Here is a 26,694-nt window from a genome sequence, read left to right on the forward strand (position 1 = left end):
TTGCTGACTCTGTTTTGAAGTGGACAATAGGAGGGTTACTGCATCATTACTGCACAAACTAAAATGTGGATTTCTCAACATACAAGCCATTTCTTGTTTTTAAAATGATGCTTGAAGATGAAATAATTTAAAAAAAGCAAAAAAAAATTTTGAAAATGTGGCCGTTTTTTCCCAAAACCGGTGAAAAATACACAAATTTTAAACACAAATATTTTTAATACCACTTACTGGATTTGAATCAAATTTTAACAGAATGTTTATAAGTATCAAGACTGAAGCTCTATGGAAGGAAATGAAGATATTTTGAGACAATAAAAAGTTATTCGACAGCCGACAGCATCATGGACAAATTTTCAAAATTCTTTGACCAGAGGCTTTGCATGTTTACTCTGTCTGATAGTGTTAAAAATTTGAAAGCGGTTGGCAAATAAATGAAAGAGATATTTGGGATTAAAATTTGGTACTTGGTCAAAAATCACATTTTACAAAAAATAACAATAAACATTTTCAACACCTTAAAGCCTCCTTTATCATAAGTAGACTCTTTTTTGCCTCTGCTTGGGTTTGTAATTTTTTCTTAAGTGCTTTTAATGTTTTTCTCCTGGCCTTGGATGTGTCAAAGCTTCTTTTTCTTGATTTGTCAAGTCAAAACTTGTCGAGTATTTGGCAGATTTCTGAATATGCAGAGATTTTGCCACTGTCTTGTTTTCCTAATTTTTTTTGCTGATGTAGAAGGTTGGCAAAAAGGGCTTTGATCTTCTGTTGTTGGATGGATTTCTGGTGTTACAGGAAAGGTTACACTTGTGTTACAGTAACAGTTCATCAAGTCTACCACCATTGTTAGACTTACAACCAACCTTATCCAACTTTCTTTGTTTAGCAATACCACGAAATTGAATTTTCTTACTTCTTTTCATGTTTTTTTTTTTATTTCCTATTTTTGATGACTAAAACTTGCCCAAAAGTGATGCAATAATCAATTAAATATGAAAACTAAAGCTGTGTTCAATACTCAATAGTCTTGGATGACTAACAGCAAAAGTTAGCTTTAAAATGATGATCTTAAGTTATAGACAAGGCCAGCCATTAGTTGTTGCTATGGGCGTTGCTAGGGAAGATGCCTAGGAGTGCCCACTTTCAAGACCTTATTTTAGCTTCACAGCAGGGATATCTAGAAAAGGCGACTTCTCAACAGCGTAATTGACACGCGCTTTCGCCTTTTTCATTTTCGGGCGTTAACAGCGCTGACCCTTCTAGTGTCCATCGCTTTATCGAAATTTGCAAAGTCAGCAATCCCGTTGTTCTAGATATCCCTGGCAAGAAAATAGCCAGAAAATTGATCCAAGATCTTGATACGACCACTAAATGTTGACTTAATCGTACAACTAACTATCCAAATCAAAACGTTTCGAAATGAATCATTTGGAACGTTAATTCAGGCAGTAATGAACATTTTCCAGCTGCTACAATAAATAACCCAACCCAATGTAGTAAATTTTTGTCTTTAATGCCATTTGCTTCATGTCTCTAATCAATTATTGTAACTGTTCATTCATAAACAGAAATTGTTTGTGTAAATGTAATAGGTCGTTTCTTTATTCTTCATTGTCACTGCTGTCGCTTTCACTTTCTTCGTCTTCTTCTTCAGATTCATACAATTCTCCTGTTATATACAGAGAAAAGAAATAAAGACTGTACGAAACATTTGCTATTACGCACTACAGATATGCGAAACATACAATAGTAATTTTATTGTCATTTACAGACGTCTATTTTTCTTCGAATAATGCAATATTGCAACTTACTATTAATTGGAAAAAGTGTTATTTTTTCAACATTTATTAATTCTTCAGTGCACCTAGGCATTTCTCTCAAGATTGCAAAAACTATTGGTTACAGGTTCATAAAACGAAACTTTACAGCCAGTTATTGGCTAATGTTTACAGTCCAGAAAGTAAATGACGGAAAAACCAGGAGAAAATTTTATATTTATAAAGGGTAACCCAAGCGACATCCAATGCTGTTTACCTTCTTGACTTTCTTGGATGGGATCAGATTCCATGCAGACATCTAAAGATGTAGGTGAAGCTTCACCTTCAAACCACACCACTTTATAACAACCTTCTTCTTCTTTCCAGCCATACTCTAGTGGCGATGTTGCTGCTTGTTCAGTGTTCACTTCTAGTTGAAGATAACCACCGTCTTGCGATAAGATGTGTGCGCCTTTTCTTCTGGAGAAGTACTCGTGAACAAGGTGGTAGAGTACTACTATCTAGCTCCTGTACCTATGCATGATATATTTTCATTTTCTTTTTTGGGTTTGTAGCTGTCTAAAAACATTTGTAAACGGACTTCGTTGACATAATTAATTTTCTTGTTTTTGTTCATGTTACACACAAAGTTATTGCGATGATAGTGTCTTCACTAATTTCTTTGTCTTGTCCGAGTTGGCTAAAAGCTGCCTGCGCTTTGTGGTTTCCTTGGAGTAATTTCAGCGGCCGCACTTTCCCTTTCCTGCTAAATGACGAGGTGTAATCAGAATCTGTAAAGGCATGATATGCAGGTAAACACTTGCAAATCGTCACTCCAAGTGCGGTAGGCCTGTGCAGCTGGTTGATGTTGATGTACCGCTGCGTGTTATTGCTTTGCAACCCAGCTTCTATCCATATCTTTAATGAAGGATCAAAAGTTTCATAGCAACCTAGGCCAATTACAAGACAGTCAGTGTCAGACGTGTGGATAACCACATTGCTTGGGGCTGGTACATTTACTACATGGTAAAACATCCTACTGTCCGCTTCTTCATGGTCATTACACAGTGTAGCTTCTACATTTTTTACAACTTTACCATCTATTACTTTATAACAGTAGCACGTATCACCAGCATTAGCAAAGAGCGTTTTGTGTTGCAACAAATGAGCAAAGTTGTCATCTTCCCAGCTGCTAACAAGAAACTCGATTAAAGACTCTTTAAAACTGTTGTGTTTGAATGCTTGAATCCAGTTACTTGGACGTTTCGGAGCTGGCCCAGTGATATGACATGCTGCCGATAATGAAGCTCTTGAATCTCTTTTGCAATCTTTAATCGAGGGCTATTTGTTAGCGACAAAATGAATAGTATCGCCATCTGATAGTAGAATCTTCTGTAGAAGAAAGCGAGCTATTGCGCCAAAAATAGCTGTTCATCTGCAAATGCAGAAAAAAGGAAGCATCAATAATGGTTGCATTTAATGTTTCAGGAGGGGTTGTTGAAACTAGTGACTCTAAATAATTCATCATTGCAGCTTTGGGAGTCTGTTGCATTGTTCCGTCCACATGTCTGAGAGACAATGGAATAGGCGTCAGTGGGTATTTCAGTACTTCTGCCATATCTATATGCTTCTTACAGGCCTCGAAATTCACGGCGGACATCCGTCACAGCATGTGATGTCCGCGGGAAGCACCATCTAGATCGGTCATATTTGTCCGCCGAGAAATAACACATGACCTGGCGATACAAATCGTCATTGCATAGCACAAACAATTGTTGCGAGATGATATTTTACCGCGCATTCTAGCATGCATCTAGAAAATGTGAATACTGTTCTGTATCATATAGATCTCTTAGTTTCCATTCAAGCAGGAAAACTTTCGATTTTTACGTTGCTTCGATTGATGACATTGAATCAGCGTAACAAATGTTAAATCTTCGCCAAGAATCAATGGAGTACGGTACTTCTACACTAATCACGCGCAGCTTAGTTCAAGTTTTACATCACAATGTCTGGCTTTGATCTCCGAGTAATATTCATGAGGCAAAGTTGGTTACAAAATTTGTTAAGCTTTGGTATTGCAGTAAGAAAGAAAAGGCCCAGAGAAAATTCACTTTCGCTCACATGACACGCAAATATAAACCTAAAGAAAAAAGCCTAATGAAACTTTGCACAGCAGAAAATAGTAGCATTAGTGTATAAGTTTTCCGACTCGTGCCCAGAGCATTGCGACGCAAGAAGCCGCACGACCTCGTTCGATTGAAGTTAATCAGTTACGTGGCGTATTAAGCAGCTACACGGCGCTTTGACTCTTCAAGCGCACGTCGTTGGTCTGATGAAAGCCTTTCAGAGTGACTTCACTGAAATTTTAAAAAGCCTTCTAAACCGTAGCTATAGTTCTCAAATGGTGAAAAATTATCAAGATAAAGTGATTAGGCATGACGATCGACGCTAAAACTGGCGTGTCCGCCGTGAGACTTAATTTGTCCGCCGAGATAGCTGCTTAGACCGGACACGTTTGTCCGCCGTCAACAAAAACGAATTTCAAGGCCTGCTTCTTATGTACTTTCTGTTTTTGGTGTTGCAAAGCCATGTATTGTCATGTCCTGTTGCCTTTTTTCGATTGACTGAATATCATTTGTACAAAAACTTTTTGTAAAATATGGTTCCATTTCATGCATCATGGGAGAGCTTGTGAATGTATTTCACCAAAATCTATATAAAAATATTGTTAGATTTAATCCATTGGTACTGTCCTGGCATAGCACTTCCGTTACACCAAGATTGGTTCGAGTAAGGGATGAAGTAAATTAAACCAGCAGGAGATTCACTTTTGGGTAGGTCTTTTATCACCTTCCCAACTGAAAGTATTGTTAGATTTGATATTTTGTGGTGTCCTATAAGACTTCGTTTTGACCACGTTTGGTCCATGTTCGCTATGGGGTGAAATAAACCCTCTGGGGGGTCACTTTGATGACATCTTATATCACCTTTCCACCCAAAAATATTGTTAGATTTGATATTTTTGTTATGCCCTGACTTAAGACTTTGTTTTGACCAACTTTGGTCTATGTACCTTATGGGGTGAAATTAACCCCTTGGGGGTCACTTTGGGGGTCTTACACCATCTTTCCACCCGAAAATATTGTTAGATTTGATATTTTTGTGATGTCCTGACATAAGACTTCGTTTTGACCAGGTTTGGTCCATGCACTTTATGGCGTAAAATAAATCTTTTGAGGGGGTCACATTAAAGGGGGTCACTTTGATGACATCTTACATAGCCTTTCTACCTGAAAATATTGTTAGATTTGATATTTTTGTTATGCCCTGACATAAGACTTCGTTTTGACCAACTTTAGTCCATGTACCTTATGGGGTGAAATTAACCCCCTGGGGGTCACTTTGGGGGTCTTACATCATCTTTCCACCCGAAAATATTGTTAGATTTGATATTTTTGTGATGTCCTGACATAAGACTTCGTTTTGACCAAGTTTGGTCCATGTACTTCATGGGGTGAAATAAACCTTCCGAAGGGGTCACATTAACCACTTACGCTCGGCAAGCGGCTATCGACGCGCGCGCGTTTAGTTTGCGCCACCGGCAAGCGTTTATAGACGCAAATTTTTGTTGCTTAACTTTGGAACAACGTTTACGGTCATATACAACTTGTATCGCTTCGGTGAATTCCTTAAAGCTTCTGTTATCTATCAGAAATAGTTTGGCTTCAATAAATCATCGTTATGGTTTTGCTTCGTAAGGAAAAAGCTGGTCTGTTGGCAAGCAGGTTTGAGAAATTCAGTTCAAACTGGCTATTCAATGAGTCTTTTCACGTTGATTCAAGGACTGGACACGTTGAATTCATGTAGAAACTGCTGATTACTCCACGCCGAATGAATTGCCAAAGTTGAATAGGTTTCGCATGAGTTGACTTGCCTTGAAGGAGTTTCAAAACCAGGCAAACCCTTGTTTCGTCACAAGGATTTTTAAACAAGTCATTTTACATTTATTGAATACCTGAATACGTTGAATCTATGTAAAAGAAGCTGATTTACGGTTTGAAGAAGAAGATATGCCATTTGGAGTAGTTTAAATGAGTTAACATGCCCATATTACAGCCGAAACGCCGGCGAAAAATTTTGCAAAAAAAAAAAAAAAAACGCTGTTCAGATGGCACCATGACTTAAGCGAAAACGCCGATACTAAGTGGTTAAGGGGGGTCACTTTGAAGGCATCTTACATCACCTTTCCACCCAAAAATATTGTTAGATTTGATATTTTTGTGATGTCCTGATATTAGAGTGCATTAGTTGCCCCGATGCTGGAATTTTTGATCGGCCCTTGGTAATTTTGTTCCAAATAATGAAAAAACACAGGATGTGAAATATTTTGTCAATCGGAGTTGGTTGAGGGGGTCAACATCCAAGTTAAAGTTTGATGTTTAAAGCTATTTTGTGAATATCTGTCGGTCACGTTATGGAGTTTTCCTGCAATCTGGCCTATTGTACGTCACAATGTTTTATTGTCTTTGAACAATCAACAAGCTAGTCGTTGTATAATATGCAGTTGAAATAACCGTTGTTTCATAATTTGATTCGTTTGCTGTTTAGTTAGAGTTATGCTTGCTTAATGGTTTCTCGAAGCTAGCTAGATAGAAGATAGATAGAAGCTTGAAGATAGATAACAGCAACCTAAATTAACTTTTATAAGACAGTCTTAACTTTTACATCGATTCAGTTGAGAGAAGTGACCATAGTTGCACAAATTCAACGTTCGACAATGTTGAATCGTTGTAAAAATGATGAATTTGGTATATAACTACGTTGGTGTGAACTTTTAAGTTTGCTTTGAAATATGTGCATGTCTGAGCTTAGTTAAGGACTTTACCTGGAGCATAGTCAGTAGTCAAGTGCTTCACTGACGTCCAATTCTCTAAGTTTAATGACATCACTTCAACATTTCCACCTCTTATATTTTGTTATATGTACACACTGATTTACGATTTACACAACCTGAGAAGCTGCTATGACACATAACCATAATACGGAAGTTACAGTGTAACTGTGTATTTATACCACTTTTCTTTCCTTACTTTGCTGTACATACTGTGATAACGGATGCGTTAATTTTCCAAAATTTCGAGTTCACTGTTGACCCCTTTAATGAAGTTCAAATTCAATAAAACTTTGGCTATGACGTTATTTGGTGAATGGGAACAAAACTACTAAGGGCCGAGTGTTGAATTTCCAATTTTTCAAAAATAAAGGGGCAACTGATGCACTCTACCTGACATAAGACTTCCTTTTGACCAACTTTGGTCCATGTACTTTATGGGGTGAAATTAACCCCCTGGGGGGTCACTTTGGGGTGGTCTTACATCACATTTCCACCCGAAAATATTGTTAGATTTAATATTTTTGTGATGTCCTGACATAGAACTTCGTTTTGATCAAGTTTGATCCATGTACCCTATGAGGTAAAATAACCCCCCTTTTGGGGCTTTTTAGAGGGCTCTAGGGTCCAGACCCACCCGGTGGGGTCAATCCTCCATACTTTTTGAGAGTGACATGGTTGACCCCAGTAACTTCAAGGGGTCAAACCTTTTGTACCTTATGGGGTGAAATCTTCTGTCGCAGGCTCTCGGTCTATGAACATATTCTTAACAAAATTTCAAATACAGTATATTGCAGCAATCTGCCCGAAAGCGTCATAAAAGCGTGGGAAGTAACATTGCAAAAATTCCAAATGTTTGCGGAGGTACAAAAACATCCACAAATAAATAATAATAACAAAGACATTAGCGACAAACTGCTCAATCACTGGAATGGGCCACACATAAGCAAGTGTAATAGCATCGTGAAACAGGCTCTTAATCTACATTTCAATAGAAAACCATGGCATTTTAGTACTAATGAAGTTCGCTTGAAAATGTACAAAGTGTCTGTGGTGGTAGATAGACGAAACAACAAGAAATCGTCACTATCTTTTATGTCCTGGTAGTGTATTTGTAGTAGTTTCGTTTAGGCAAAACTTGCTTGCGGTTTCTTTGATTTACAAAAACAGCTGTTTTAGCGTCGTAATTTTGATTTTGTTGTCAAGTTAATAAATGCATTTCGTTATTCTTCGTGTAGCGGACTGGTTGTTTTGTAGGTTACAGGAGTAATTTTCGCAATGTCTGGTGTTCTCAGTCAGCGAAACATGTTGTGCATTCATTTGTTCAGTCCTCTGGCCGTTTTTTGTGCAATATGCCTATATCGCTTTTAACAATTGGTTATGCTGTTCATGCACATGCTATCAACCCGTTCGAGCATGAAATGTTGTTATTGTCAACTTGTCAAGTACTGTACGTAACAAGCGGCTTGTGATGTCGTATTGCTTCATGACATTCACACGGTGGTCGGTGAGTCAGTGAATCTAATTTGTAAGCGTGCGGCGTCTAATTTATTAAGCCTATTGTTGTTCCAATTTATTCCGATCAAAGTGAGCACATCAGGGACAAACAGTGCACTGTGCCTACTAGTACTTACGAAAAAAATACGATACCAAGACTGTTTATTGGAACTATGAAGCTGCAGATGGCCGTCTATGATATCCTGTTTGTGTGAAGCCTTTTGCCAGAAAACGTGTAAATGGTGTAGTTATGACGTCATTATCGTGATTGTAAGCCGCGGGAAATTTTTTCGCTAAAAATCAGATTCCAAAAGCTAAGCATTTTTTCCAGCCTTGATGATGAGACAGTTCGTTATTAAGCTGTGAACAAAATTCTTAATTTGAGATGGGTTATTGAACAATTTTCAATGGCAAATGAAGTCCCTGAAAGCGAAGCAGCACTAGTCCAGAAAGAGCTATCCGATGGGGAAGGATCTGTAGCTTCTGTCCATGTGAGAAAATTCAATGTTCCTGTTATCAACATTCATGCTAAATATTACTACAAACTTATGAGTTGTGAACTTTAATTCTGACCAAACCACCAGCAACGCCAACCTCAACATCGAAAAAAATCAGAGAAGAAAAACTCATTATGCGCCACCCATGCCACAATCAAGCTGTGGAGCGCCACATAAAGCTTGTAACCGAAGCTTTATCAGCAGTAGCTGGCTTCAACAGTGTATATTATATACACTCTTCAAAAAAGTTTGTATAAGCTTTAACCTCACAAAAATAAATTCGATTGTCAAGATATTTACACAGTCAATAAACATTGACCTTGGCCATATTCTCTAAAAATTTTGTCTTATTTTGATATAAACTGAAGAAATGAGAGCAAAAAAGAAAAAAATGTCTAATAGGTCCTGCATCTCCCCTACTACAAAAAATAGTAAAATTGAGTTTTTTGCTTATAAATATTTTTCAAGTAGTCCTAGAATAAAAAGTGTTCTTAGAGCAGATATAAACATGCCACTTCTGCAGCTTTTGATGTAACGTTTATCTTTTTATCTTCAGTGGTTTTCGAAATATGACAATTTTTATGAAAATGAGCCATAGAAACGCCCAGCGCGACCGTGTGACGTCATTAATTTCAATTTTTTTTTCACGTTTGTGTTTGTAAAAGTCCACTACAAATTTTCAGAAAGTTAAGGAAAAATCCATGAACCTCGCCATTTTTTGGCACAGCCTACTGTACATTGACCTTAAACTACATCTACCACAGCGCATATTGATTACAGTCAAATCAGGATTGGTTCGTCTATTACGTAATATAAGTATACCGGTAAGCATATAGGTAAGTGATTCGTTAGATCTTGTTACAGCTCTTAAGCTCAGCTCTTGTTACAATAAAAACTAAACATCAAAATCGCCTGGACGTTAAAGATGACATGCGTGTTGCATTGTCAAAAACTCAACCACAGTTCAGTCGTTTAGTTCAGGAAAGGCAACAACTTACAGCCCTCTCATTAAATTTGCTTACGTTGAAAAAGTTTCGGCATGGCACTTTGGGTAACCTTAATATTCAAATACTGCTGACATTTCTTGAACAATTCATTCATTTTTTTATTTGAGCATCTGTTTAACCTGATATTTGCCGCAGGAGTCATAGCGGCAATGCAATATGACACAGTACAGTAGTTGAGTAGCATAATTATTACAATAATCAATAGTATGTTAATTGAGTTTCAGGCAAAATTGAGATAGGGGTCCGCAGAATTAATAATTTGTCTAAAGGGGTCCGTGACAACAAAAAGGTTGGGAACCACTGCCCTAGGTAGAGGTGAGCGGTATTTTTAAAAACCAACTTAGCCGAGAGTCAAACCACGTTTACATAATTGGAAACCTAACGCATTATCCGTTGCGCCTTCTCAGCCCTTCCTTGATCCTGTCATCGATGCTGTCTTATCGGATCCAATGATATTCAATGTTTGTTCAAGCTCTGTGTCTTTCAGGGCCTGTTAAATTGAATCTGCGATTTGAAGTCCTGTTCCACTTTCCGGACTAACAAGTCTTATCAAAATAATATGTTTTAGTAACCAGACTGATACTAGCACCAACAATGTTTATAAATAACATATATGATAACAACAATATTAGGACAAATAGTCTTTTTAGGACAGATAGGAAAGTGCACATTAACTTTATATTTTGTATATCTGATTTTATTTACAAAAAAAAATTCCTGAAGCCTATTCTTATTGTTACGTAACTATTCTTGTTGTTTCGTATAATTACGATCTTCAAAATACATGTCAATTGTCAACAAGGAGCTCAGTTACTTTGACAAGTCTTACAACGCTGTGGGACGGTGGGCGTTAATTCTGTCAAATGATTGCTCTTGATAGATATCATCTACTGTTTTATAGTTTAAGCTACAAATAGCGTTGAATAATGCTAGTTGTAAGCTAAAAGTAGATCGAAATAAAATATTCAATAACAGTTACAACGAATGTTCTCCAATAAACTTCTGGCTCAGTATGGCCTCATCATATTCAACGCTAGCTTCCTATGCTGTTTCACAGCTGGTGATTTCCCTTCCACGTGGGAATGCGAGCAGGGATTTTCAGTCATGATGAACATCAAGTCATAAAAATCGAAACCGACTACTTAGGTGCGCTAGGAAATGACTTTTGATGTGCTGTTAGCAAATTTACACCGCCCATCGACCAATTGGTGGACACACTGGACAGTGAACAAAAGCAAAAGCCTCATTAAATTTAGTTGTGGTACTTTAGTGTTATTTTAGTACGCCAATATTATTCTTCTGAATAAAATATGATTCGATCAAACTAGTTGGTCTGCAAGAAGTGGTACGCTTGGTAGTGCAGAGCGTTCAAGTGGTACGAGATCGTAAAAAGGTTGGGAACCCCTGCTCTAGCACCACCGGTCACAGAATTATGGCATTTTTATGGGATTTGACGCATACATGACCTTTACGTCAGGGTTGTCATGTACATTTTTGAACATGTAATTTATTTAGTGTATTCTAAAGTTGTTGTTGAATGTCAAATTTAGTCTCAGAATTTTAAACACAAGTATATAAAGTCGCACATTTTGTATATGTAGACCAGTTAGTATAATTCGTAATATTACAGACACATGAGATTATAAACAGACTATGGAATAATTATTAAACTTAATTTTTCTTGCAATATACCATGGCACTGTATGTGTATTGTATTTTTTACTTCACCGTATCATATCTGTATCAATATCATATCCTTTCGAAACATTAAATTAGGGGCAAACGACAAAACTTTGAACCCCGGTAGCAACCTCTAAATATCAACCAAGCTTTATAAAAACTCACATATGTCATTTTCTCATCAATGGTAACAATATTTTACGGTGAGACATTAACATTTGCAGAAAAAAAATTCTTGGACCACCCTACAGCAGAGGCCAATGTAATTTAGATTTTAATCTAGGCTAAATGTACTTGTTGTCTCCTTAAATTGTAGTTTTATGAATCCAAACTACCACAGTTTAATAGCTGAATCTCCCCTAGCTGTAAATTCATTTGTTTCACTTCACAAAATGTTTCTGAGTTACCAGTGCCTACCTGAGGTGGAAAAAGATAGATGTTCGACCGCAACCAACGATTACATTGGATCTGCTAAGCTAGAGCAGAAGTTTCAATAAACTTGCAAACTATTGGGTTTTTAGGGTTAGCAATGCTTTTATCAACGTAACTCTGTCTTATGACACAAATTACCTGCAGCTTGCTAGAATCCGTGGTTTCACAAAATCCATGCTTTGAATCAATAACCTTGGCTCTGCTGTGCGAATTTCAATGTAGTTAGAAAGAACAGCAACAAGATATGGGGGTTGCGACTCTACAAAGAAACAACAATAAATTGTTATACTGTATACACAAGTCACCAATAAATATATCAGGAAAAAAATCAAAAGCAGCAAACTTGCTTTCAAATCACAACAAGCAACCTAACATAAAAACCATGAAAACAAATCAAAATATTATCTGTATAACTCTTGAAATATTGTTTAAAGCCGAACACGAACAGCATAGGTCAGTACTAAGCCCTCTACTAGTACTCATCATCTTTCTAGAGCAGTGGTTTTCAACTGGGGGTCCGCGGACCCCTTGGGGTCCGCGAAGCAATTTCAGGGGGTCCGTGAAAACTTGCGAGTTTGCAGCATGATTGATAAATTACGAAATGTAAAAATTGGTTGGTTGTGCTTTATTTGTGTATTAGGCTACCGTAATTTTCAAACTGTACTTCCCAACGAACCAGTGCGATGTCCTTTGAAAGTTCAAAGGTTTGGTTTCTAACCAAAAAAATATCATATAAATGAATTAATTTTTTAATAAGGCTATGTTCAACTTAATTTTTTTGAGACAGTAGTCCATTGGTCAATGCTTAACTTAGAAATACAAACGTTGGTCAGCAGTCTATCACCACTCACAGTTTTGCGATGACAAAGATTATAACGAATTAATATTGATTAGAAACGAAAAAAGGAAGAAATTGTTTGTAACGGTCGCAAAATTCTATTGGTTTTTGATAAAATTTATAGAAAAACATCAAATCAACATAATTATAGATTATATAGCCTACTGATGTTTGATGTGCCAACATAAAGCTCATAACATAATTTCTCTAATGTCATCAATAGTCATAAGTGTGTCGTTTCGAAACTCATAAAACATTTGATTCCATTATAATTATAGGAAAAGCAATATACCAAAATTTCAGATAACATTTTTTTGGGGGTCCGCGACCGCTTCGAAGGTACCAAAAGGGGTCCGCCAAAACAAAAAGGTTGAGAACCACTGTTCTAGAGGCTCTGCAACAAAAGTTTTGAGCCGGTGCTCTGTATGCAGACTACTTAGGCTAATCATTATAGCCGACGACCTAGAAAAATGTGTAGAGAGGCTCATAACTTGGAAAGAAGCATTGGAAAAGGCTTGGGAGTGAACACTGATATATACGGTATGTGGTATAAAACTGCAAGAACTACACGATTCAGGCAATTTTCCTTGCATAGTCTGTCGCAAAAGTGTAAGTTACAACAGAATTCACTGCAACAGATACCAGCACTGGGTACATGAGAGATGCAGTCAATTCTAAGATCAGTGGTTCCCAATGCATGGGTCGCGACCCAAAGTTGGGTCGCCTGATTATTTTTTTGGGTCACTTGCTTTTCAAGCATGTTGTATTTTGGGCAAAAAAATAACAATAAAAAAAATTAAAATGTTAAGAGATCCATCACAAAACTGGAAAATATAAACACAAGTCATAAAGCTTTTCATGTCGAGACATCGGAAAGCTTTGTGGCATGTTTGACTGTTTGTAGTGCAAGAACTTTTAGCAGTTTTTGTTTTTATTATTGTTATTATTAAATGTAAACCGAACAAAAATTTCAGTCTCAAACATGAATTAACTTGCCAAAATTATGGGATATGCATTGCAAAGTGCACTATATGTCACGAACACTATGTAGGACAAACTATGAAAGTTTTTCACACGTTGAGCCACACATAGGTTAGTGTGGTAAAACGCATCAAAGACAAAGCCCCAAGTTCTGTATGGACTCATTGCGTTCTCCACAGAGAGGCCCTTGCTGCAACAAAGTTGTCTCAAGAGCTGCACGAAGTGTTGAATGATGTTGTGAAGTGTGTAAACTTCATCAAAGCAAGGCCACTAAATGAACGTTTGTTTTCGCATTTGTGCACTGACATGGATTCTGATTATCAAGCATTGCTGCTGCACACGGAAGTGCGGTGGTTATCATGAGGTCGTGTCCTGAAGCGAGTTTGTGATTTGCGGGAGGAGAGTGCTATCGTCCTGAGGCAACAGAACTGTGTGGGATTAGCCGAGCAGTTTTTGCAAAGGGATTTAAACGCAAAAGTTGCTTACCTTGCCGATTTATTTGACTCTCTGAATTCTCTAAATTTATCAATGCAAGGCAATGGTTTTACGGTGATTGATCACACCGCAAAAGTTTCTGCTTACCGCAAAAACTCTTACCCTGGAAAACTTATGTCACCAGAGATGAGTACGATATGTTTCCTCAGCTAACACAACATATTTGTGGTAAGGAAGTTGATATTAAGCAAACCATAATTGAACACCAGGAACAGTTTGCCAAAAAGTTTGTGCACTATTATGGAGAATCTCTAAAAACCTAATAACCAAAATGATTGGATAATAATTATTATTATAATTGATCCATTTGTTGCAAAAGATCTGCCTCAACTTCCCATCCATGTTGCAGAACAGTTTATGGACATAACAACAGAAGCAGCAAATCGTATTTCTTTTGTGTCCTTCAAAGACAAATACCCCAAAAGTTCTGCAAAGATCCACTTTTGGGCTTCCAAGTACAAAGGGTATCCCACAGTTTCAAAATTAGTGATTCGAAAACTGATTCCATTTGCAACAACTTGGCTTTGTGAAACTGGATTTAGCGCCATGTGTGCATTGAAAACTAAACAGTGAAATCGACTGGAAGTTAAAGCTGACATGCGGCTATGCCTTAGCAAAATAACGCCTCGATTTCAAAAACTCATTGACAGCAAGTGAGCACAGCTACCGGTATCTCATTAGTGATTTCATAAACATATTATTTTCGGAAAAAGTTACCGCTTTTGTAGTACTGTTTGTTTGCAATGCAATCTTGTATGGCTTTTAACATACTACAACAATTTGCTTGGGTTGCAAGCTTTTACCGAACAGAATTTTTTTTAAGTGGGTTGCCTTAAAAACGTGTTGGGAACCACTGAATTAGATGCAAACTTTTTATATGAGCGGGCCAAAGGAAGTGGTGATAATGCAAAGGAGGGCCGCAATAATCCTTATTTAATAACATAAGACTAGGTGAACTTCACTTCAAGTTTGAATGCTTTTGCGGCCCCACAAAAGCTGCACACAAGCCGGGTCTAGCCCATGGGTCATATGTTGTCCAATGTCCACCTTTGCTTTAAATGCTTGCGATGTCTAGAAACAGCCCAGATGATCAATGGAAGAATGCAAACAGATGTCTAAAAAAACTGCATGTTATAAGCTCTTTTTGTTATCTTGGAGAATGGAGATGTACTAGAAGAGTTCCGCAGCAGGATGAAGCAATTACACAAAAACGTCGCAATAACAGCAGCTGGGAAAGCATTCAGAAAACTGTTGCCGGTCTTTAAATCACACCACAAGATGAATAGGAGAGTGTACTACTGTACAACACTTGTGTGCGAAGTGCAAAGCTCTATGCCAGGGGTGTACAAACTTGCAGCACTGCTGGGCCAAACACACATATGGTAACCAGCTTGGTCCGCAGGCCACAATTCTAAATATATTATGACGAACGTGCACACAATAAAGGACGTTCCAGGTACCTCACGTCTAGCTAGTCCAAAGGCGCTTTCAGACAGAGCGCGAATAGCAAGAACCACAACGACTTGCTTAGTGAATATATGTAGTAGGGTATAGCCATGGCCACCTCGAGATGCGGCCTGATTTGTCACATTTTGCAGATTTTAATTACAGCTACTGTGAGTGTTTGACTGATATTTTCTGAGATGTTTTTACTTTTTGCTGTTTCTTAATGATATAAAAGCTTTTTGTTGTCTTGGGGAAGCAATAGCAAATGAGAAAAAGTAAGTTGAAAAACGTTGAATTAGACTGTTATTGAAAAATTAACAGTCTGACTAAAATCTTCGAAATAAAATTGTCTTTGTTTTTCAACATGTGAAGATGTTAAAACCTATTGTGTCATCTGGGGAAAACAGTACAAAAAGCGTCAAAATACAATTTTTACAAATATTTATTTAAACATTTGCCCTAAGTTAGCAAAATCTGGAAATTTCTGCAAAATGTGACAAATCAGGCCGTATCTTTAAATAGCCATGTTATAGCATACCAGTAGGTTATTCACCGCAAAACAGCAGCGGATTTTCTATCTGATTTTTCAGCATGTTCATGACTTAAAGTTAGTTAAAATTTTGCTCTGTGTGCGAGCGAATATAATTAGGCTACCACAAATAAAATGCAACTGCAATTAAAACTACAAGGCATGTAGATTGTTAGAAATTCGACTTCCTTTCTTAAATAATTTAATTTGCTTCATGCTGGATCGATTACGACTACACGTTGTTTCGCTTTTGCTGGTTCCTTTGTCTTTTTGCTTCGTCTACTTGAAGCTTGAAGGTAAGAGCTGCTATTTTTATTGTAATTGTTTCTCATAGCATGTGTATGTGGCTTATTGTGTCTTTAGTTGGGTCAATATTTTTGCAATTTTTGACAACGATCAGTCTTATTCCCAATTTTTACACCTCTTAAATGCTCACCATTAAATTTACGGTTGAAAAATCTGACAACACTATTGCCTTATTAGATGTTGAAGTAAAAATAAATCGTTGATGTTGAAATAAAAAAAAAAGTTGAAGTAAAAATAAATCATGATTTGTTTGACACACAGATCTGGCAAAAACTCACCAACACTAGCCTACTTTAAATTACAACGCTTTTTGCCCAATAAGTGGAAATCTGGATTAAATTTATGGCTTTTATCTCGTGTCGCTTTGGTTTGTTCAACAGACTTATTGTTCCACAATGAACGTAATAAGTTAAAAAATATGCTGCATTTAAATGGATATCCATCATTTTTTTTTTTGACAAAGTATTGAAATGTATTAACTCCAGTTGTGTGAGGACTGTCATGCTCTATTGCTCTATGGCTCTGAAACCTGGGCTACTATAGCAAGCACCGTCAAGCGCCTACAACATAATGACAGAGCGATGGTAAGATGGACCTGCCTAGTCAATCCTGAAGACAACATCCAGTTTGAGCTCAAAATAAAAGACATCAGTGAAGTACTCCAATTAGGCAGATTCAGATGGCTTGGTCAAGTTGAGCGCAGCTCAAGCTGGATCTCACAGGTCAGATGTGTCAACATCGCAGCACAGCGGGGTCAAAGTAGACCAAAACTTTCTTGGGAAGAACTTGTAAAACGTGACCTTGTAGCCCTGAACATGGACTCTGCCAACCCAATAAATCGCGAGGTGTGGAGGGGAAGACTTCGTTCTCGACAGACAGGCCACACCCTCGACATGAGGATTAAGTCATGGCCTGTATAATCAAAATTGGTTGATGATGATGATTGAAAGCTTTTTTGGATACAAAACCGAAAGATATATCCAAAGAAGACGATTTTAGCATTTTTTTTTGATGCACCATTATTGGGAAAAGATTCGGTAAGATTTTCAAAACATCTAGCAAAAATTGTTAAAAAGAAATTCGATTGTAACAATTACCCTGTATATAGAACGTTCAAAGTTGGCAAATATTTCCAGATAAAGTCGCCCACGCCCTTTGCTCTATCTTCTAGTGTTGTGTATAAATTCAGTTGTTTGCGTGATGCAAACTGACATACATCGTTATGTCAACAAGACATTTATCGACTAGAGCTGGGGAACACCTGAATTTGAATTCTATACATCACTCCTTACCATTCAATCCTGCCCAGGAGTGTCACCGTCCTACTGACGGCTATGTATGGGCAGGCATGCTCATCAGCAGCGTCGGCTACACGTTCATAACTATTTGCTAATTGTTTACAACAATATTTTGGCATCTCTATGACATGAAGGATGTAAACTGAATTAATTGTCCAAAATAAATTATAGAATTGTCCCCCTTACCCACAGCTAAAGGGTTGTCTGACCAAGCGAAGGATGGCTTGTGGGTTGGCTCTCCTTTGTGGTCAATGAAGACACTTGAGTTATCCTTCATCAGCACAAGCTGATCTGTGCCAAGTCGTCCCATTACTGGCTCAGCATTTTTACCTGAAAATGGGCAAAACTGTTACTCCTTACACTCTTACAGGATGCTGATGTACCTTGCGTATGGTTCACTAAGTAAACCATAAGCAATGTGCACGGGAGAACGGCCTTTTGTAATAAATTGTTTTGTGAACATTGCGCAACGCATTTCAAAATTGCTCTCTATCCAGCGACATCTAGTGGTTGGAGTAATTCCCTGGCAACAACACTTCAACAATTAACAGAAACTCTGTCAATCTCCAATAAAACCTTTCTGTTTCTGTGAACCTACCCAGCAAATTGTACACTTGAAGCGGTTGACAGTCTCGTATATCATTAGTATAAGCCATGTTACTCATGCAACAACATTTCAGCAGCTTCATTTTTTTAATCATGAACCGGTTTCACCATACTGTTACAGCATTGCCAGTCCAAAAACGTCAAGAGTCTATCAATAGTCATCAATGGTTCACCGGGCCTGCATCAGTGGTTTAAAGCTTCTAAACGTTGCGATCGTGCCATATTTTAAACTGACTGTCCTACTTTGGTATCATGTACGTTATAACGTCGCTTCTACATTTTTCTAGACCTCTGCTATGTTTGTTTTTTGTTGTGATGGTTGAAAAACTGCCATGATTAAGCTCTCAAAGCCTTCCCAGTCCAAGAATAAAAAAAAGATCAAATCAATCAACATCCATAATATACACTTTTTCCAATAACTTTCATTCCTACAGTATGCTAAAAATCAGAAATCTATCATCTACCTACAATAAATGTGTCTTCATGTCTTCATTTAGCAAACACATACTTTCTAATTTTTTCTATGAAACAGTATTTGATAACTGCTAGTTTTGTATAAATTAAATTGTTTCTTTAATTTAGGTTATTCTATGTCAACATGACTAGTTGTTCACTTAAAGTTGTTTTCAAAACGCCTCTTCTAAAATTTGTTCATAAAATTTTGATTGAGAAGCAACATGGTCAACAAATTAGTCTTGTAGAATTTAAATCAATGTCAACATATATTGATTGGCTGACTGAGAAATATTGAATTTTGGTGGTTGTTGAGTAGTACTGGTAAATGCAGGGATATCTAAAGAAAGGGATACGAAGGCTTTTATTACGTCTGACAATAGAAGGGCTTTTGTTTATTGTAAATAATCTGTGTTTATTGTAAAATGACAATTGGCACCGATCCGATGGTAGTTTAATAAATCTTGTTATGATAACTTGCATTGCGCTATTAGCACCAGGCCTGGATATTCACAGCATGTTCAATGTTCATGGTTGCTTAATTCAACTACCCATATACTTGCTTTACATCTAGCCTACTGCAAAGGCTTTGTTAAAAACACAGCTTACTGGTAACTTTCAACTGTCTTTGTAAACAAGTATTCTTTAAATATGCTCTACGTAACATTTGCTACCTGTCTTCTATAGGTCATTGTACCCGCTGCACTACAAACTTTCTACCATTTAAAAAAAACGGATGTTTAAAGCACTACAAACTACCGCCCTGGTAGTGTCATGAGAATAAGGCAATCGCTGCGAGCCTTCATATCCCCTTCTCTAGATATTCCTGGGTAGATGCTATCTAATTTCAGAAAAAAAGTTATGATTAAAAATTGTATATTTTCTAATCTTGCATGTTTGAAACCAAATAAAACCAATGTCTGTTAATTTTCGTTACTTTCACATCATATTTTCTTAAAATTTGAAGTAGTTTCAAAATTTTCGAAAAAAAATTACCACTTGAAGCTAATCTAGTGTTGGGCAACTATGACTCCATACCTAAAAAAGTTGTGCTTACATGGTATTGCAGAGTCAGTGCTAAATGCTAATTGACATAATATTGCACAGTTGCTTGCAGTTGAATTACTAATCTTTAGCTATCCAGCTAAACACTGTTTGTCCACTAAACGATACTGATATGGCCTGCAGGTCAAATTTTTGGCCAGTGAATTTAAAAGTTTGCTCACCCCTGCTCTAGGTATTAAAGCAACAAAGATGACAATCCAATTCCATCTATCTCAAATTCTTTTGTAATGCTATAAAACCTTTGTACTTCCAGGTTCTAAAATTTTTCATAAAACTAAGTGGTTATCCACAAAAAACAAACATCACTTTTAAAGGTGTGGTACAGAAAAGCAAATGTGTAACTAAAGTAGAACCTGTGCAATGTGCATACAATGGGTGAACGAACATGTTTTAAAAGTGGGGATGCTCAATATGAGCCATACCTGTAGTATATAGTTCTTTAACTGATTTTCCTTCATTGAGTTTCACCAGTGAATAGTCCCGCTTAAACCCCAAGACAACAGAATCCTTGCACCAGGACATACACTTGGGGGCTTCAACAATTTGGACATCATCCTAAAAAAAGTAATTTTCATGACTTGCCAATAACAAATTTGGGTGAGATTCCCATATTTTGATTTCAAAAGAATACAAAAAGTCCTCTTCGGCGTACAACAAATGAAAGAGGACTTCTGGCCTAAGAAGATTTAGCCACTGGAAGTAGAAGGGACTAATCTATGTAAACAACCAAAAAAGAGATTGTCCGATAAAGTGCGGAGCAACCTCCGAAAGGGTAACCTTGTGGCAGTCAATGTTCAAAATAAGAGTATGTGGAAAGCCGCCATCAAGCTGATTCGAAACATGCAGCTTGTATTGTTAGTTCAAGCTCATTACACCTTACAAAAAGAATTAAAGTAAAAGTGAATAAATCAATACAAATAGTTTTTTCACTTAAATGTTGTCAAATAATTTTTTGCATAAATAGGTCGGGGCTTATTTGGAAAAAAAATAAATTTAACTTAGCCCTGACTTTTGGATACAACAGGATATTCTAAATCTAAGACATAAGTCACTGACTCTCAACCTTTTTTGGCCTATGGACCATATTTTTAAAAAAAAATATCCGATGGACCACTTTGTTATGTTGACGCCTCATGAACACCACTGGTCGAAACTGTATTGCACAATGCACATAGGTCAGAAAACTCAAATGCGTGTTCAATCTTAGTCCTTAATAGAAAGAGGACTTCTGGCCTAAGAACTAAATACGTAATTAACTAATTAAGCAAGCTCTCTTAAGTTGCACACTCAACCTTAACTACTTGAATACACGTAACTATATTTTCAAATTTTATTCTAACAGAACACCATGCACATATTGTTTTAATAAAATGGTAATGTCTCATTGTCAGTTTTGCTTTCTCAGCAACAGGAGCTTTCTCAGCAACAGGAGCTTCTGACATTTTGTTAATTTAAAAGCACTGCAGAATACAGTAGGCTACTTAATTTAGCGTGTGAAAAAATATAACATGTGACATTCATAAAATAATTTATAGTACATTCAGTGAAACAGCGAATAGCTCTATTCTCCTAAAAGAAACTTTGTACCGTGAAGAAGCGCAATCTTCGTGCACTGACAACACCACAACAATTACAACAACATGATTTATTGATTAGGCCTGTCAGCTCTTCACTTAAGCTTTGAACAGTTCGATAGCCTACTCGTCAACTAGTAAAATAAGTTTAAAAACTGCTGAGCTTCTGCTTATCTAGCATTTCCAGAAAAATCGAACAAAAATCATGAAGTAAACGTGATTATTACATCACGCTGACATACAATCATACATGCTGCTACATAATTTTCTTACACCTGTATGCAGTCTTTACATAATTTACTGTAGTAGATGATACAATTTTGAAGAACGTTTTATAAAGGACTTATAGAACTCTCTGTGGACCAACAGAAATTCCTGGTGGACCACCAGTGGTCCACCAGGACCACGTTGAGAATCACTGACCTAAGTGACATAATTTTTTTCAGATTTCCAAAGGAAAGATTTCACGTGTTATCAAAAGCAACACAGCTATCACATTGATCTTTCTTCGGTTTGTGAAATTTCAGATTGAATTGTTGGGTTAACACTTGGTAATACGTGGAATAATTTTCTGGTTGAAACTTACGTTCACTGCACCATTCAATATACATTCTGGGCATCTCTGGAATATATAAGTCTCTGGCAAGTATTCACAATTTGATTCGTTTTTGATGTAAAGGGATTCAACAGTTTTGAACATCAGAATATGCTATTTTAGAGTGTTGATTCTGCTTTCTTCTATCTTGTTGTGATCCGATGTTTGACCACGCAAGTCTCCTACAATAGCTCCACTCTTTGATGTTTTCTGGAAAACTGTTCTCACCATTTTTTCTGAAATATTAAATGTATTGAGAAAGAAACTTTGGCATACTGGTACTGATGTACTTGTGTCTGAGCTTATGGGTTTCATCAAGGAGTACAGTACATTCTTGTGAACTGTCGATTACGTCTCTTTCCTTTCGGGTTCTTTCGTTTCCTTTCTCTCTTCTTAATTGACACATTGACTAATTTATTTAAAAATGTGCGCTTTACTTCAAAAATGTGCCCTCGTATGTCTATATTAGATATATAATCCCTAAAAGTCGTCATGGATAAGCTTTCTTTCTTCTGTAATGTTTTCTGCACATTTCTTTTTATGGTTGCTTTACTGCTCTAGCAGATTTCACGAAATCTTGACCACATTTTGATTTATAACTGTATTACTTTCCTGCTTGTCTCTTCTTTTTTGAAACATTCTTCTCCCACTCTGCTTCATTCCGTTTAAACTTTTTTTTTTCTGCCATGGAGTCGGAGGTCTTCCCTCAACTCCATACTTCAAATCACCTTTTGAAACAGTGTTGTCATTCCAAAGTATTGCACTTCCCTTGCAGTGTACATCCTCATTAAAACATTCCCACAAATATGCACCATTTAGCACTTCTGTAATGAAATATCGCCTTTCAAAGGACTGAACTTGTATCCCGTGAACGGCGTGAACTGTACCACAATCTCTTTCATCTATATTAGCTTTAAATAAAAGTTGTCCACTTGTACAAATAAACACTTCCTTTTCTTCTGTGTTGATATTGTCAGTAATTTCTACATCAGTAACAGCATGATTATGGGGCTCTGAAGGTGGCACAAAAGTAGGATCCATATCTGAATCATCATCATGAAGTTTAAATTTACATCGCATGCATGACTGCACGTTTTAAACTTCTTTGGTTTTGCCGCCGTTTCCTTTTGTTGGTTTTGTTCCCATAAACTATTGGTAACTTTATCATTGCTGTTGTTTTCTGAAAAATAAAAATAAATTGAATTGAATCATTGTCAATATCACTTGATTCTTATTGCTCAGTTGATGTTTTTGGAAGAATAAATCTTTGTTGTTGGTCACCAAGTCTTTGTTCTGTTATAGCATATTCTTTGTTGATGGATGTAATAACAGCATTATCAATAAGAAATTTTACCCTCAGTGTGTTATTATATATCACTCAACGCAATTCCTTTGAGGAGATCCTTTTCTCTATACAATACGCCATCTGTATACTTTGGTCCTACATCTCTTTTGTTGAATAAATCAGCTTGAACAAACAAACAATCATTCACTTGTATTTTCTCTGTGCTTGGCATCCAACTTCTTGTACCTGCACCTTTTGAGCATTCTGCATTTTCCATTTTCACTGCCCTAAGTTATTATCTTACCATACTCTAAAATACTACAACCTATTTAAAAAAACACATTATTATATTTGCAATCATCAGCATAATTCAGGTATGTACTGTAAATACCATGACCATAGGCGCCGACTTTTCAAAAAACCTTGGGGGGCGAAAAAGGTGATGACGTCATAACCATAACGCTATTTTACTCAATTAAAATAGTCTTTGATTAAGCTTACTGTCTTGTTTATATTGACACCTAGGTCGCAAATCGAATTTATTAGAACCGCTGCTTGAAATGATCAGTTTTACGCATGCAGTGCGCCTAGTCGTAAAAGTTTTGATTTTGTTAGCTCATCATTGGATTTGGAACAGTTGCAAAACAAGTCGATTCATTTCCTTTTCGTGCGAGTGTGAATATAACAACGATTAAGATACCAGACCCTGAAGTTATCGAAATAAAATGCAAAAAATCATGATCTCAAGCAGAGTGGAAACCAGCTATCAGTTTTATTAACCTCGTTTCGCTCGTTTTGCTAATTACTTACCTTCAAAGCGTTAACAACGGTGAAATTTTTTCTCTTCTGTTTTTATCGAAAGTCTTTATATAGTCTTTTATCAAATACCGTATAGAGTATAGGTCGAGATTTTCGCTAGTGATTTTCACCTCAAAAAGACAGGTTCAACTTATGCACGGGACTACAAGCTGTTGTCTCCAGCTCAGCAGTTTTCAAAATAAACGCATTTTTACTGCGGCAAAATCATTGCCGACGTAGATTACGTAGTGTGAAATGGCATAGGCCGAAGTAAAAGTTTTGAATACGTTTATTTGCATTGATTCAAATTTGATTTCCAAATTTAATGATTTCTTGTCAATTCTAAACTGTGTGCACTTGTTGAGCAATATGCAAAGCTCACGAGACAAAACAGCAGAAAAAGCTGTTTTAAGGGATAATTTTTTGTTTTTGCGTGTAGGATATAATCGTTCTTATTACGTAACATCCCATGATCATTGAAGTCAGTGTCAGCTATTCAACTTATACACGAGAGAAGGAAATATCACCGATTTTCAGCTCAAAAGTAAGGGTTCGACTTATACATGAGATCGACCTATATTCGAGTAAATTATATACCGTAGTGCAGTAGTGTATATAGATGAGTGTATATTGATGAGTATATGAGATGTAGCATATATATTTTCACAATATATACAATACATCAATACAGTGCTTATTGCAGTAAAACACGGATGACGGTTTTGAAATACGCATTTTTTCTTTAAGCTATATTCATGCAATTGTTGGTTGTGTCAGAGTTTCAACTCGATAGAGTTTGCTAAAATCGATTTCATGTTTAAAGTCACAAAAAATCTAACGGACGTTTGGATAACTCTTAAAATTAGACAAAACGTTCAACCTCGCATTTGCTTTTTCACAACCACACGTTTTGACTTTGAAGTTTCTCCTCGTCCGCGGGAAGATGTGTGTGACTGTGAGCGTGCGTGCCGTGCGCAACTGCGCATCTCAGTAGAATTTCACGTTCCAGAGAAAACTATGTGATCAGCTGCTGTTTTGCAGGCAAGAGCAACGTAGGCTGTTTTTCGCTTTCGGCCTTCTTCAAGTCCGTTTAAATGATCTAAATCTCTTTCGCGAAGTATTTCATCTTTGAAACACCATTTGTAATAGCCATTTTTGTTGCCCCTCAACCATAAGCTCTTCCGGAAGTCGGCGCATATGACCATGACCATAGAGGTAGGCTATAAGTAGAAATGATTGTTCAAAAAATGTTCAAGATGTTACACACAAACAAAGGACTGATTCATTCCTGTGCTGTCATGAAAGAGCGTTTCCTCGTTAGGAGGTATAGCCAACAATCTTTGTGATGCTGTATTGGTATAAAATATCTTTTACCTAAGAGATCATGGCAATACTGTGTGGTTTCTATTCATATCTTACGTACAGGTGTACATGACATATTGCAGTAATCTGAAAGTTACATAAAGCCCCAACTGCATGAATACAATGTGCATACGACTTTTCAATTAAACTGCACTTGCCATGCTGCCAGTTGAAGTGCAGGCCAGTGATTGTTATTATTATGATACATTTATTCAGTTCTATTAAGAATAGGGAATCTCCTGATTAAGAAGCAGCAGGCCAGCGATTCTCCATCGAGCATTAATTCAGTATATTTTTATTATTAAAAATGTATGGAGAATAGGGTACCGTATACCATTTTGCAAAAAGTTTTAAGAAATTAGTGCGGCTATGTATTACGGGTTTCCACCTTTGGTAAAAAGTATTTTGGTGGAGTTTCAGAATTTTCCTGCCAAAACTGTGGTTCTACCGCCATTTTGAAAAAATGGTGGCCAGATAAGATATCATGAAAATCTTCAGCCTTAAACTGGCGTATAATTGTGATTATACATAGGCCCCCCCGTGAATTTAGCTCGGGGGGGCTGCCCCCCTGCAAATTATTTAAAAAAAATCCTAAATCAAATGTTTCTACGTTCAGATTTGCGTTAGTTTGACTTTCATTGCGGATCGATCTCAATTAAAAGATCTACTTGTTGCAACAAGAGCGCTGCTCCTAAGATAACAAAAGAAACAGAAGTACGGTAGCTGATAAACGTCATCATGGTGCCGTTGAAGCATAGTAACAATGATTGAAAAACCTTTTTCTTGATTTCTTCTGCTTTGTTTTTTCTTGGGAGTGTCAATAACAAGGTGCGGTTTGCTCAGTTTAGTATCCACACGTATTAAGAGCTAAAGTTCAAAGTGACCAGCGTATAATTTGAAGTAGCCTACAGGCCTCGAAATTCGTTTTTGTTCAGACCTTTCATCAGACCAACGACTTGCGCTTGAAGAGTCAAAGCGCCGTGTAACTGGTCAATACGTCACATAACTGATTAACTTCCTCCAAATGAGGCCGTGTGGCTTATTGCGTCACAATGCTCTGGGCAGGAAATTTCTGCACTAACGCTACTATTTTCTGCTGTGCAAAGTTTCACAGGCTTTATTCTTTAAGTTTATTTTTGCGTGTCATGTAAGCGAAAGTGAATTTTCCTTGGGTCTTTTCTTTCATACTGTAATACCAAAACTTAACAAATTTTGTTGCATCTTGCTGTAATAGCCTACTGGTATAATCTAATTTAGTAACCAACCTTGCCGTATCATTATTACTCGGAGATCAAAGCCAGACAT

General features: G+C 37.0%; 1 protein-coding gene across 4 annotated transcripts in view; it reads right to left on the minus strand.

The window, feature by feature from the left end:
- The window catches only part of LOC145767516 (vam6/Vps39-like protein), a 178,973-nt gene that overhangs the window by 83,686 nt on the left and 68,593 nt on the right, over positions 1-26,694 (minus strand). For all 4 annotated transcript variants that reach the window (XM_082579352.1, XM_082579353.1, XM_082579351.1 and 1 more), the window contains exons 5-7: positions 20,198-20,330; positions 17,838-17,981; positions 11,897-12,017 (exon numbers count right to left, since the gene is read on the minus strand). In XM_082579352.1, coding sequence (XP_082435478.1) covers positions 11,897-12,017; positions 17,838-17,981; positions 20,198-20,330 — 398 coding nt within the window. The remainder of the gene's footprint in view (positions 1-11,896; positions 12,018-17,837; positions 17,982-20,197; positions 20,331-26,694) is intronic.

The sequence above is a fragment of the Aplidium turbinatum genome, chromosome 3 (assembly GCF_918807975.1).
Source record: "Aplidium turbinatum chromosome 3, kaAplTurb1.1, whole genome shotgun sequence".
NCBI classification, from domain to species: Eukaryota; Metazoa; Chordata; class Ascidiacea; order Aplousobranchia; family Polyclinidae; genus Aplidium; species Aplidium turbinatum.